General features: G+C 39.5%; 1 protein-coding gene across 1 annotated transcript in view; it reads left to right on the top strand.

The window, feature by feature from the left end:
* CDC20B (cell division cycle 20B) overlaps positions 1-15283 on the top strand; it is a gene marked incomplete at both ends in the record, with an annotated part of 49759 nt that overhangs the window by 22973 nt on the left and 11503 nt on the right. Inside the window, 3 exons of the mRNA XM_080702841.1 lie at positions 5011-5141; positions 8545-8638; positions 11481-11597. Coding sequence (XP_080558967.1) covers positions 5011-5141; positions 8545-8638; positions 11481-11597 — 342 coding nt within the window. The remainder of the gene's footprint in view (positions 1-5010; positions 5142-8544; positions 8639-11480; positions 11598-15283) is intronic.

Below are 15283 nucleotides of genomic sequence, written 5' to 3'. Positions count from 1 at the left end.
GTGAGAGTTTCGTCTTGTAGAACTATAACTAGCGCCATATTTACTCAACTGCTTTCTCCCTTTCCTCCTTTTAAATAAGACATTTCCAATATGGGGGCTAATAAAACAAAAGCAAATATAAGTATGTATTTAAAAAAAGACTATAGGAAAATTAAATGTAACAGGGTTTAATTGGGCAAAGGAAGGACTTATGAATCCACAGTCCTCATAACCAGAAGAGGTTCAGAGGCTCCACCAGCCCTGTGGGCAGCTGCATGTGTGGACTGAGAAGTAACGCACAGGAACCAGATGGTTACAGCTCCACCTTTGCCTCCTTTGAATGCGGTCTCATCTCATGGCTGCCTGTGACCCACTGAGGCTTTGCTGCTGTGGTTGGCTGAGACCCAGAGATCAGTTCAGCAAGTGTTCACTCATCTTAGGCTTCTAGGTAGTTTATGGACTGTTGGGGTTGCAGTTTGAACTCAATATAAACCACATTTAGTGTAATTTAACCTAGTTTAGCCTAAATATATGGATATATATTTAGGTACTAGGTATCAAACCTTAGATATGCTAGATAAGCACTCTATCATTGAGCTACACACCAAGCCCTCTTGTGTTTTAAATATAGTTCTGACACTTGCATTGGTAGATGATTACTTTTGTAAAGATTGTATGTATCAATCTATGTAGTTTTGCACATATGTGTATATATATATAACACACACAGTGCATGTATGCATGTCTGTGTGTGTGTGTGTATGATGCTGACTGGATTGAACCTCTGAAACCTAGAAGCAAAATAAATTTTCTCTCCTGTAAGTTGTTCTTGTCAGGTATTTTCATCACAGAGAGGAACAAGCTGGCTAATATGACTACCCTGGGGAGGGATGGGCAATGGGCACCAAGAGCCCAGATGTGATGGGTAGGATCCATGATCCTCCTTTCAGATCCCTGAATCACAGATTCTTTCTGAGATATGTAATTCTCATTTGGGTACAACCTTTATTATTTCCATACTTTAGAAGCAAAATTGCCACCTCTTATATCTAGCAGTTTAATTCCCATTCTTCCCTTTTACAATCCTAGGCAGCATGAATTTTTGACTGTCATCATGTTTATCAACATAAACGTCAATAGCGTCGAAAATGCCTCTCAGTGAGGCTTTGCAGTTCTGCAGACTGAAAGGGAGCTCAAATATATATATATATAATTTTGTGGTACTGGGGGTGGAACCCAGGGTTTTCTATCTTTCTATCTCCGGGCTATATTCCCAGACCTATTTTATACTTTATTTGGAAATAGGGTCTCAGTAAGTTGCTGAGAGCCTCACTAAGTAGCTGAGGCTGGCTTTGAACCTGTGTGATCCTCCTGTGTCAGCCTCCCAAGCGCGGGGATTACAAGCATGCGCCACCATCCCTGGCTCTCAAATATTTTTTTAAAAATGAAATTACCATGTAATGACAAGTATCAATACTCAAGTTAGCTGGCTGCAGCAGTAGGAGATATTGGATTATAAGAAAGATCAGTGTTATGATTATCTGCTGAAAGAAGTCCTTTGTATCCCATTGGAATGAACAACAGTTTATATGCCAGTTGTTTTGGGGAGATTTCTGGCTAAAATTAGGTGCTTCTTTTTCTTCTCTGGCCATAAATAACTTCACTGGTTGTTTCCTAGTAAACCTTGTGTGAGAAATTAAAAATTACAAATGACAAATTATATTAGTCAAAAGGGTTTTTACAAGGAAGTCCATTTTTTTTTTTGGCTGTACTGGGGATGGATCCCAGGGGCATTCTACTTTTAAGCTATACCCCATCCCTATTTTTTTATTCTTTGTTTTGAAACAGGGTCTCACTGAGTTGCAAAGGGCCTCACTAAGTAGTAGCTGAGGCTGTCTGTGAACCGGGATCCTCCTGTCTCAGCCTCTCGAATGCTGGGATTACAAGCATGCGCCACCTCACCTGGTAGAAGTCCATTTTTTTTTTTAAACTTAATGCTGGGCATTGATCAGATACATTGGTTGCTCAGAGTTTTGCTGGTAGGCTTTCTTTCTTTTTGTTTCAGAAAGTAAATAGTGAAGATCCTTTCATCTGGTACATGCACTGAGAGATTTATTTGCTGTAATGCTTTGTATATAAAACCCGAGAGGCCCCTTCCCTCCCTCTCTTTCTCCTTCCCTCCCTCTCTTTCCTTCCTTTATTCCTTTTGTACTGGAGATTGAACTTAGGGGCATTCTACCTCTGAGCTATACTACCAGTACTTTTATTTTTTATTTTGAAACAGGGTCTCACTAGGTTGTTGAGGTTAGTCCTGAACCTGTGACCTTCCTGTCTCAGCCCCTCAAGTACTTGGATTGCAGGGATGTGCCACCATGCCTGGTAAGGCTCTTGCTTTCTTAGGCTGGTGGGGCCAGCCTCTCTGTTTGTAACTGGATGTTTGTCAGAACCTGCATCCAGAGAAGCTGTCTCTCTCTCTTTTGAGGTCCCAAAGTTGGCTTTTTCTAATCTATACTCTTTTACATATGGTGCAAGAAAGCAAGCATGCTTCATTTCTGCTAAAGGCTTGGATTTAGAATGTCAGAATGTCATGTGGTTAATGGGGAAGCCTTATTGGAGGTGGACTTGGTTTCTGGAGGGGTCCCTGGGAACGTGGCCAGGGACAGTGTTTCCTGGGCAGGCTGCTGCAGCTTCCTGCTCTTCTCTCTTCCCTGCTGCCATGGGCTGATAAAAAGTTCTCATCCCTCTCTCTCTCTTCCTGTCATCATGGCCTGACGGCCTATTGCCCAGCTTCTGCTTGGCATCTAGCCTAAAATCTCCAGAATGGTAAACAAATAAAACCTTTCTTGCTGCAAGTTTGTATGCTGAGTGTTTGGATCACAGAGGTGAGAACGCTGACTGAAACACGTTCTTAGGACCAAGAGCAAAACCTAAAGCTTTGAGGAACATTTTGTTTTCATCTTAATGTCATATATATATATCTTAGATTTTGAATATCCCAGTAATTGAAATGCCAGGTTCCAGGAGCATTAGGGACAGCTTATCAAGCCTATGGTTATCTAAACGAAGAAGGGATCGTCATGTGCAATAGGCCCAGGTTTTCCAGTGGCCGGTTGGCCCCTTTGATAAAAAAGTTATATGGTAGATATTTAGAGGATGATTTGACAGGTTTTCAGTGCAGTTAAAAACTGTTAAAGGGCATTCTCGATCTTGAGAAGCGAATAGGTACAAAAATACATCAATGCAAATGGCATCGACTCTTTTATTATTTTAACGTAGGAAGCATTTTTTCCTGATGCCATCTCAAACCACCTTTACAATATCTCTCAGCATTGGGAAGGGGAGAGGCAAAGTGATATGCTCTTGATTGTATAGCAAATGTCAATATAAAGCGAGCATTCCATGGTGATTTTCTGGCAGAATGATCATAGTGTGAGCAAACCAGATACCCCTTGCACCATCATTTTAAATTATTGAATTCTCTTATCCATTCTTCCAGGCAGAGGTGAAGCATTTTTGCTGCTGCAGTTGGAGCCAGGGCTCTAATCCTGACATTCCCTCTCTGCTCCAGAGGCCACTGCGGCAATTTCTCATGAATGTTCACTGATAAACCAAGTGCTCAGAATAAGGCCCTGTACTTCCCCGAACCTCCCAGCCCTTCCTGGATTTTGGTATAAAAGCCTAGGACTCATTTTCTCTTCTTTTGTGGAAGATGCCACAACCAGACCACTAGTCAAATTGATTATCTTATTTTATTTTTTAAATTTATTTTTATTGGTGCACTGTAACCATACATCACATTGGAATACAAGACTTGAGAGGATATACAAGCACACATCATCCAATTAGCCCTCATGCACTCCCCATTCCATTCCTTCCCCCTCCCTCAATCCCATGCTTGTTTGTTGATTAACTTTGATGTACCTCCTGAGTTTTAAAGAGGCTCCATCCTCCCCTATTCCATATCCTCTGATTGGTCACCTTAATTGCTTCACTATAGGGCCCTTTCTATAACTTGACCTCTTCCCGTTGCCCCTTTCCTCCTAGTTATTGCTGATTAGGGGAAGCATCTGGTTTTTATTTTCTGCGATATTTCTCTGTGCATGCCGCGTTGAAAATACCGATCCCACTCTTGATGGCCCCAGTAGTGGCCTGGCTACCCGGTGGACTGATCCAGACCTCGCTGGCTCAAGCAGCGGCCTTGCCTCATGGGAGGTCCCGATTCTCGTCTCGCTGGCCCCAATCGATTATCTTGTTTTAAAAACCAAATTTATAGCCGGGTGTGGTGACTCATGCTTGTAATCGCAGCATTTGGGAGGCTGAGACAGGAGGATCCGGGTTTGAAGACAGCCTCAGCTACTTAGTGAGGTCCTTTGCAACTCAGTGAGACCCTGTTTCAAAATAAAGAATAAAAAATAGGGCTGGGAATGTAGCTCGGAGGTAGAATGCCCCTGGGTTTCATTGCCAGTACCGCAAAACAAAGACAAAAACAACAAAACAACCACATTTATGCAGGGCATGGTGGCCCACATTTGTATTCTCAGTACTTGGGAGACCAAGACAGGAGGATTGCAGGTTCAAAGCCAGCCCCTGCAACATAGTGAGGTTCTAAGAAACCTACTGAGACCTTGTTTCCAAATAAAATAATAAAATTGAGTTGGGGGTGGGGCGTAGTTTGGAGGTAAAATGCCTCTAGGTTTAATCCCCAGTACCAAAAATAAAATGAAATAAAAAGGTAAAATAGCCGGTCGTGGTGGTGCACATTTGTAATCCCCGCAGTTGGGAGGCAGAGACAGGAGGATTGCGCAGGTTTGAAGCCAGCCTTGCTGGTTTAGGAGACCCTGTTTCAAAAAAAAAAAAAAAAAAAAAAAAAGGTCTGGGAGTGTAGCACAGAGGTAGAAGGGTTTCTGGGAACCCCCATACCACCAAAAAAAAAAAAAAAAAAAAAAAAGAAAAAGAAAAAAAAAAGAAAAGAAAAAAAAGTAAAATAAATAAAAGAAAAACCAAATTAAAAGCTGAATGTCTTTCTTGCAGGATCCTACAAAGAACTACTGAAGACACCTGTCAAAGAAAGTTCTGAAACAAATAACTTTGCTCTCCATTTTCATGAGGCATCTCATGCACCAGACAGAAGTGGAAAAGGAAATACTGCCTCCAAAGGCCAGGTAGGGAAAGAGGGAAACCGGAGCTTAAACCAGGCGTGTTCCACCTCCGACATACACCCCAGCCCTTTTTATTTTTCATTTTGAAACAAGATTTTTACTAAGTTGCTGAGTCTTTTTAAGTTGCTGAGGCTGGCCTCAAACCTGTGATATTTTTGTCTTAGCCTCCCAAGTACTGGGATTATAGTAAGAAAATAATAGATTCCTGATGAAAAATGAGCAAGTGAAAGATATAGAGACACTTGATAAAATTAAAAGTCCCCCCAAGCTGGGCGTGGTGACGGATGCTTGTAATCCCCGTGCTTGGGAGGCCGAGACAGGAGGATCGCACAGGTTTGAAGCCAGCCGTGCTGGCTTAAAAGACCCTGTTTCCAAATAAAAACATAAAATAGGTCTGGGAGTGTATGCTGGAGGTAGAAGGGCTTCTAGGAACCCCAGGACCACAAAAATAAATAAATAAATAAATAAATAAATAAATAAATAAATAATAAAAAAGACTAAAAAATAGGGTTGGGGGTGTAGCTCAGAGGTAGAATGCCCCTGGGTTCCACCACAAAAAAGTCCCCTCAAATAAATGAAAAAATGTTGTTAAGACCCATTAAAAAAATGAAAATGGGACTGACCATCAAAGAGGCAAAGATAAAAATAATAAAGTTATTAATACTATGGTATGTATATAAACACAAATATATCTATACAAACTAATTAGAGCAGGTTTCAGGTTGGTTGCTTTATTGTTGGGTCTGGGTTTGGGATTAGGGGATATAGGTAGTGAGTTCTACTGAGATAGGTAGGGGTGCTGTCAGGTTAATGTCACCACTCTCCTTTCCACCCTTTGCTGCTGATGGCTTTTACCACCTGCCCCTCAGGACTTCTCTTTTCCTTCCCCTTATCCTATCTGGTAACTGGTGGCAGCGAGGTTGGTGGTTCTATCTGTAGTATTACAACGGTCTTGGCAAGATGCTTTTGGCGCAATGGATAAACCCAACAGGCCATCACTGAAGGACCTGGAGCAGGGAATCATAGAACCCACTTTACAGCTTTATGTAGAGCATTTTTATGTAGTTGTGACTAGTGAGAAGTCAAATAGCATCAAGAGCGGGGGAAGCTACTTTTCCAGTAAACATGTGTGCTCTTCTCTTCCTGTGGCCCTCATTGGTTATCTGGAGAGTGTTTCTACGATGAGGGCCTGCATAGCCATGGAGAATTTCAGGGTTCATATTCATTGAGCTCTGTGCTAAGTTGCTCACTAAAGTAATAAGTAGATCTTATTGAGAAAGCGTACCCTTGGGTACAGAAGCATGTGCTGGACAATGCCTTGGTCAGCTCTGTGGGATTCTTTGGAATTCTGAAGAAGTTAATCTGTAAAGAGTTACATTGGGTTACAAACCAGCAGGCCATTTTAGAAATGCTGTTTTATCCCAGGGTTTCTCAACTGAGGGTGACTCTGTGACCCCAGGGACCTTTGGCAATGTCTGAAAAAGTGTTTGATTGTCTCTATCCAGGGGGAGGGTGTCTAGTGGGTAAAGGCCACAGATGCTCTAAATGTCCTCCATCGCACAGGACAGCTCCCGCAGCAATGAATGATTCACCTAAGTGCCAGCAGTGCTGAGGTTGGGAACTCTGCTCTCTAGTTAACCTTGAATACATAACAAACCATGATTTACTTACTGGCAATGTTTATTACGTGATAATGTTTATTAGGTGGCAACGTTTATTATGTGTAAAACTGAGGGAGAAACCAAGATATTAAAATGATGCCTGTCAGAGAGACTTTTGTCTGAACCTTGAAGATCCAGTGATTGTACACAGAAGATTAAATATGGTGACGGAGCTGGGCATGGTGGCTCACACATGCATTCCCAATATTTAGGAGGCTGAGACAGGAGGATTGCACAGGTTCAAAGCCAGTCTCAGCTACTTAGTGAGGCTCTCAGCAACTTAGTGAGACCCTATTTCCAAATAAAGTATAAAATAGGTCTGGGAGTATAGTCCAGAGTAGAAAAGTCCCTAAGTTCCATCCCCAGTAACACACACACACACACACACACACACACACACACACACACACACAGGTGTGGTGGTGCATGACTGTAATCTTAGTATTTGGGAGGCTGAGACAGGAGTTTTGCAGGTTAGAGGACAGCCTCAGCAAGTAGTGTGACTCTCATTAACCTAGTGAGATTCTGTTTAAAAGATAAAAATAGCTGGGTATGGTGCTGCACACTTGTAATTCCAGCATTCAGGAGGCTGAGACCAGAGGATCGTGGTTCATGGACAGCCTCAGCTACTTAGTGAGGCTCTCTGCAACTTAGTGAGAGACCCTGTTTCAAAATAAAATTACAAATAGGGCAGGGGGTGTAGCTTGGAGGTCGAATGCCCCTGGGTTCCATCCCCAGACCCACATTAAAAAATAAAATAGGTCTAGAGGTATAACTTGGAGGTAGAATGCCCTTGGGTTCATTCTCCAGTACCACACACACAAAAGATTAAATATATTTCAGTGAAGGATCAAAAAAAGAATCTTCTTAGCTTAAACTATTTATTAGTATGTGTTCATTACAATCAAATACTTAACTTTATTACTACATTTTAAGGCTTTTTTTTTGGTGGTACTGGGGATGGAACTATTTTACCTTCAGGCTACACTCCCAGACCTATTTTATATTTGATTTGATTTGATTTGGAAATAAGGTCTCTTAAGCCAGTGAGGCTGGCTTCAAACCTGCGCAATCCTCCGGTCTCACCTCCCAAGTGCGGGGATTACAAGCATGCACCACCACGTCCGGCATAAAAGCTGTTTTTGATCAAAGTTGAGTGAAAGAATGTTGGAAGTATACTTTATATACTGTCCCAATGGAATAGCAATTGTCTTTTGAGCTCATGGAAATTTAGGCAAGTTGCTTAAGACCTCTGTGACTTACGGCCCCCAGTTTTAGTGGGTAAAGACGTTAACAGTCTGTTATTCATTTATAGACTAAATAGATTTTTTAGGCTAGAAGAATAAAAAAGGATTTTAGTTTAGCTGAGTGGTACCTGTTGTATGAAATGATTGAGATTATAAATAACATTATGCGAGGGCTGAGATGTAGCTCAGTGGTAGAGTGCTTGTGAGCATGTGCAAGCCCCTGCGCTCAGTGCCCAGCACTACCACAGGAAAAATAAAGATGGGAAAACTGCGGCACAAAGCGGTTAAGCAACTTAAAAAATAATATATGTAATATTCTCAGCACCGTTTAGTAGAACAAAGTGATTAGTTAAGAAATGGTTGTAATTATTGTGTGGGCTTTGATACTGTGGAGTTTTTGAACTTCCTAGTAAATTGTTGCAACTCTACATTCATCTCATCTGAGATGCACAGATACGTTTCTAAAGACTTATTTTCTTTATATATGTTTGTTTCCAGAAATGTCTAAACCAGCTATTTTCAACCCAGAAGGCATTTCAACAAATCAATGGGACAATGCGGCTCTGTGATAAATCCCGGTGTGTCTGGAAAGGTATGGGGCAAGACTTTCCATTAGTCCTTTCCTACTCTTCTCCCTCCCCGTCTCCTTTATTTCTTTCTTATTTTAAAATGGAATATTTTTGTATTTATTAGACTAAAGAAACATTGTAAGATTTAGATAATTCTCGTAATCCTTTGCCCTGACACTCTCCCTCAAGTCCCATTTTCTAGAGGCCTCACCTCTCCCAATTATTCCTCCTGGTGTTTTTTTTTTTTTTTTAAAATCAACTTTCTACATAATATATTTGCAAACTGCTATTTCTTGTAATTTTAGGCTTTTTCTAATACAAGTGCTTACTTCCCTTCCTGCTTAAATGCTTCTGCAGCTTCTGGACATGCTATTTGGAGTTAATTTTTGTAAAGGGTGTTTTAGTGAACTTTTTCATTGCTGTGACCAAAATTCCTGACAAGCACAACTTAGAGGAAGAAAGGGTTATTTGATTCAGCATTTTGGAGATTTCAGAGGTCAGGCCGTGGTCATTTGGCTCATGGTGGCAGGGATTTAGGGTATGGCAGGAGAGAGAGAAAGAAGAAGAGGGAGAGGGAGAGGGAGAGGGAGAGGGAGAGGGAGAGGGGGGGAGAGAGAGAGAGAGAGAGAGAGAGAGAGAGAGAGAGAGAGAGAGAGAGAGAGAGAGAGAGAGAGAGAAAGATACAGCTCCTGGTCCTACCCTCAGGGATCCATCCTCTCTATCCATATCCTATCTTTGGGACTGTCTAACACATGAGCTTTTCTGGGCTACATTTTAAATCCAAACTATAACAAAGGATGCAAGGTCTGTGTCTAGATTCATTTTTTTTTAACATTTATTTATTTATTTATTTATTTTTGAAGATTGAAAGAAGTTTATTAAATGATAGAAATACAGAGGATAGGAACAGCTCCATACTAGACTGGCATGGAGGGATGACTCGAATGAGCACACCCTTTTTTTTTTTAACATTTAGATGTCCAATTGTTTCGCACCATTGATGAAAAGATTGTTTATGCTCCATTGTATTGCCTTTGCTTTTCTGTCAATAACCAGTTGACTAAGTATGCATGGATCTATTTCTAGGTGCTCTATTCTCTCTCATTGATCTATTTGTTTATTCTTTTGGCAATACTACACTGCCTTTATCAATATACCGTTACAGTAAGTCATGAAGTTGGATGGATCCATCTTTTCATTTTGTTATTTTCTTTCAAAGTTGTGATGGCTATTCTTTGTATCTCCATATAACCCTTAAATTAGTTTGTCAATACTAACAAAATAAATTGCTGGGAATTTGATTGGGATTGCATTGCATCTATAGAGAAGTTTTGGAAAAACTCATGCTTTAATAATATCAAGTTTTCTTTTCTTTCTTTTTTTTTGGGGTGGTACTGGGGTTCCTGGAAGCCCTTCTACCTCCGGGCTACACTCCCAGACCTATTTTATACTTTTTATTTGGAAACAGGGTCTCTTAAATCAGCACGGCTGGCTTCAAACCTTTGATCCTCCTCTCTCCGCCTCCCAAGGGCGGTGATTACAAGTGTGCACCACCACGCCTGGCTAATATAAAGTTTTCTTATTTTTTTTTACAAATACTTTTCTATATTTTTATTTATTTTATTTGTTTTTGTGGAACTGGGAACTGAACCCAGCAGTGTCAACCTATGAGCTATACCTTCAGTCCTATTTTATTTTTTAATTTTCTCTCACTAAGTTGCAAAGGGCCTCATTAAATTGCCGAGATTGGCCATGAACTTGTAATCCTCCTGTCCCAGCCTCCTAAGTACAGGGATTACAGATGTGTGCCACCATGCTCAGCTTCTTACATATTTAGATCTTTAGTTTCCTTTCTCAGAGTTTTTTAGTTTTTCTCATACACATTTTTTGATTTCTACCTAAATATTTTATTCTTAGATACTAGTATAAATAGTATTTATTTTTAATTTTAAATTCAAATTGTTAATTGCTGGTATGTGCAAACTGATTTTTGCAAATTAACCTTATATCCTGCAGCCTTAGTATAATCACTCATTAGTTCCAGGCAATTTTTTTAAATTCTTTGGGTATTAATTAAAAAAATACCTATAATGGTCTTTTATTAGCAGGCCTGAATATTTCTAGTAACCTTGCTGTTTTATCTTCACTGCAGGTGTTTGTAGCTAACACTGAAGTAGGAATTTATGAGTAATTATTTGGTTTCCTTGGTATAGCATTTTGAAACTCATGCTTTTATCAGAAATCATTTGGTCACAGAGACCACAAGTCATAGTGTTTGTCTTGGTTTCTGTTGATTTTATCATTTTATTGGTTTGATCGCACGCTGAGTGGTCAGAGATGAAAAGACAATGGCCTGTGGTTTGGACTTAGTGGAATCTTTTGATGAGAACTTAGAAGATACTAAGTGATAGAACCTCAACTCCAGAGAGTCATAGCTAGAACTAATAAAGAGTAATAACTCCATGTGCTCTGGTTCAGAAATAATGAGAGAAAAAGATAAAAACCAACTGATCAGCCAATATTTATTGACAAAGACTCAGAATAGGGCTGAGGTCTACCTGAGCAGGGGTGATGGACATTGAGGTGCAAAATTCACTCTGAAAGCATGATGTAGTATCTCTGTGTTATTCATAAGATCTGCCATTTAGGTTTGCACTTCTGTACTTTTTATTAAAAAGTGCTATTGTATAATTTTTAATGTTTTTGCTTAAATTAAACTGAAGTCCTCTATATCTTTTCATTCCTGGTTCCTTGTGTAAGTTTTATGGTGATCACTTCTTTTTACTCTGCAATCTCTTAGTACCCATTGAGATGAGTGTTATATTTTTAGGAACACAGAGGTATGTAGACCTCTTTTTCTTGCAGGCTGCAAAGATGGAGTCAGTGATGAATCCTTTCATCTGAAAAGGTTCAGTGACATGAACTATCCCATACACCGACCAGAGGTGAAGATTCATCTTAGTGGCCTTAGAAATGACTACTGTAAGTTATCATGTAGATTTTGAATTGAGAAGTTGAAAGGATAAAAAATCATACAGTGATCTGGAATAAACTTGAAATTTGATTCTGTAAGAACCAGATGGTCCTTGTGTCTCATGTCCAAATGATGTACCATGCAGCTATGGCTGACGGGGTTGGATTTCCTTTGCAAAACTTTCATGTTCAGGAATGATGTTGATGGAAGAGCATGAGAATTATTACTCATAAAATCATTTTTGTTTTATTGTATTAGAATGAACTGTATTAGTGTTAGCCCATTCTTATGCATGCATTTTAAATATGACTAATGTAATCAGTCAAACAACCACATGGGATGTGCTTATTAAGTGCCTATATAACCTAGTAAGGAAGACAGCACCGATTCACATGAAACTGATTTCAAGATCCAATGTGGAATATACATAATAAACTATGAGGTACGTTGAAATATAAGAACTACAAGGATCTCATAAACTCTAGAATTGTCTAGAAAGACTCGGTGTAGATATTTAGACTTAAGCTGGGTCTTTAAAGATGAATAGGACTTAGAGGGTGTAAAAGAAAGTAGAGTAATTTTGGTACTGTTAATAGCATGAGCAAAGCCAAGATATTGGTAATTAATGATAGCTAATAGCAATGAAGAGGCTACCGGGGGGCTGGTGCATAGGTAGGTGGATGCAAATAATGGAGAAATAAAAAACTCAGTTATATAAATGTAGAACCATTGAAGGAAAGTTCGTTTCAGAGTATATGGAATTCAGGAGAGAAGTAGAAGAAGAGAGCTATCAAAGAGTAAAGGCCAATTTTCCCTCTATGAATAAATATACCTGGGAAAAAGGTTGAATTCAAGATTATTCCAAGTTTTTGAAGCAGAAAAAGGTGGTGTTACTGGGAAGGCAGGTTGGTAAGGGGTGAAGGAGGAGGGAAGATTGTTCTTGGAATGTCACATTAAAGGAGGCAGTGAGGTGTGGAAGAGGTTTGGCTCATCACTAGAAATGACGTTGAAGTTGAAGGAGAGGTTCAACCATGTGTAGGTTGGATGGTGGTGGTTGAAGGCAAGCGCCAGAGTGGACCCTGTGTGTGGGAGAGAGGAGTAGAGGGAACGGGACCATCTATAGAGAGAGACGAGTAGACAAGCAAAGTCACTAAAAGAAGAAATTCTCTTTCTTTTCTTACAGTTCTTTCTCCAAGAGAATTTATTGTGATAACCAACTAAGGAGGACAAATTTTCAATAAATGTTAAAAAACAACAACACCCATATTAAAAAGAAACAACAACCTTTGTTCTATTTTTTTCCCCATGGCCACCTTTCTTTCCTCTCCTTAACAGCAAAATTTGTTGGAAAGTGTTTATGCTGTTTCGCCTTTCTCTTCCCACACTGTCTTGAGCCTACAGTAGTCAGATTTCAGATCTCACCATTACATTGAAACTGCTCTTCCAAACATGTCAAAAATCTTCTCATTGTTAATTCCCACAGTTCTTAGACCTTATTCACTGAAACCCATCAACCATATTGGAGCAGTTGATTGGTGCTTTCACTTTGATTTCTCACTGTCTCAGGTTGTCTCTTAATTTTTTTTTAAATTGACACATAAACCTTCTTATTTTATGTCCACTCATTTCTTTTTTTTTGTACAAGGGACTGAACTTGGGGTCTACCTTTTAGCTACACCCGCCCTGTTTTACTTTAATTTTGAAACAGGGTCTCGCTAGGTTGATGAGAGTCTCACTTCTTGCTGAAGCTGTCCTTGAACCTACAATCCTCCTGTGTCAGTCTTGAAGTACTGGGGTTATAAGCATGTACCACCATGCCCACCTTTTCTGTTCATTTCTGTTCTTGTTTTGATGGTTTCTGTTGTCTTCTACCTCTTTGTACTTTAAATTTGGAGTGCCTGAGAGATCCATTCCTTGGATATCTTTTTCTATTTCTATTTTAACTTATTTTTGAGTTATAATACAATCAAAGCTTTCTTAAGTCTATTTAGGGTTACTATCTTACACTTCACACATAACACATATACAATTATTGTAGTCACACAGTCTTCCCAAATTTACTGTTTTTTAGGTTACTGTGGTTGTCATGTGTTATGTCTGTATCCATTGAAAATCCTGCCACTGTTTTAACTTTTACTTCAAATGGTAAAAATTTAAAATTTTCTTAAGAGGAAAAATGTTTACCAATTCCAACGTTTTCCTTCATTCTCAAAGATTCAAGTTTTCCTCTAACATAATTTCCCTTTAGTCACAGGGCTTCCGTTAGCATTTCTTGCTGATCGGCTGTCTTGGCAAAAACTTAGATTTTTTATCTTCTATTTAGTGATATTTTAGGGTTGGAAAATTTCCCTTTCAACATCTTTTAAAAAATTTTTATTGGTGTATTGTGTTCATACATCTTAATGAGATGCAAGATGGTGGAGACATACATGCACACATCACCCATTTAGCCTTCACCCACTTTCCCTTTCAACATCTTAAAGATGTTGTTGTTCTATTGACTTCTTGCCACGATGGTTTCTGAAAAAAAAAAAATCTATGGTCATTTGAAGCCTTGTTCTTCTGCTTCCAAGGTTTATCTCCAATTATATGTTATATTTTTGGATAGTTACCCACAGACTCCTGGGCTCCATTCTTTATTTGAATTTCCTTCTTCATGTTTTCCTGATTGATTTCTGCTAAAATTTATTCAAGTTCACTGACTCTTCTCTGTTATTTGCTAATGAGCTCATCAAAAGGAATTTTTCAGATGTCACTTTTTTTAGCTTTAAAATTTCGATTTTATGGTTTTTGTATCTTGTATTTCTTTAATTTTTTATTAGTGCATTGTAGACATGCATCTTAATGGAGTACAAGATAGTAGAGGCACACATGCACACATTGCCCAATTAGCCCTTCCCCAGTTCCCACCCCATCCCCTCCCCCTCCCTCTGTCTCATGTTTGGCTTAATGATTGACTTTGATATGCTTGTGAATGTATGTTATGTACATTAGGGAGTTTCCCTTTTTCCTCTCCCATCCCCCTCACTCTGAATCCTGTGGAAAATGTTGATGTTTTTATGCTAGTTAGGTTCACACTTTTAAGTTTTGCTTTGTCACAGATCAGTTTCCTAAGCTTTGACTATGTTGGTTTTGATCTGCCCTCATATATGTAAATATAAGTCTACACTGAGACTAGTATGGATATTTCAAATATCAGTTCAGTCCCAAAATCTTTTGCTTGGCTGTGCTGTGTATCCCTGCACTTACACGACTTAGGGGTGAGGCTGAGATGCCTGTGAGTTTATATACTCACAATTAAGAAACACTTTTCTCTAGTTCTCTTCCCTCCAAGACTTACCCCTGCACTTTGATCACCCTAGATTTCTTTTCCTGGTTATCCTGACCCTGCAAAATTTGAACTTTCGATCACATTCTTGGCTGTAGGTGCTAGTCCATGACTGGTGCACCCATTCTCGGGACAAAGCCAGGGGAGAGAGAGTGGGGAATTCCCTGTGGAGAGATTGCTTCTCTGTGTTTTGACTCTTTTGCTTAGTTTACCTGCTTTTATTTATTTTCAAGGGTCTTAAGGTGTTTGCATTTTGTATTTTGTCTAGAGTTTATAGTTATTAGAAGGAATGCATAATAGGAGGCTTAAGCCACTGTAATGGAACTGGTGGGCTTTATACCTTTGGACTGATATGTGTCGGGGAGC

The sequence above is a fragment of the Muscardinus avellanarius genome (assembly GCF_963383645.1).
Source record: "Muscardinus avellanarius genome assembly, chromosome: 1".
In the NCBI taxonomy this organism is placed as follows: domain Eukaryota; kingdom Metazoa; phylum Chordata; class Mammalia; order Rodentia; family Gliridae; genus Muscardinus; species Muscardinus avellanarius.
The sequence above is the reverse complement of the archived record's forward strand: the minus strand, read 5'-3'. Positions and strand labels throughout refer to the sequence as shown.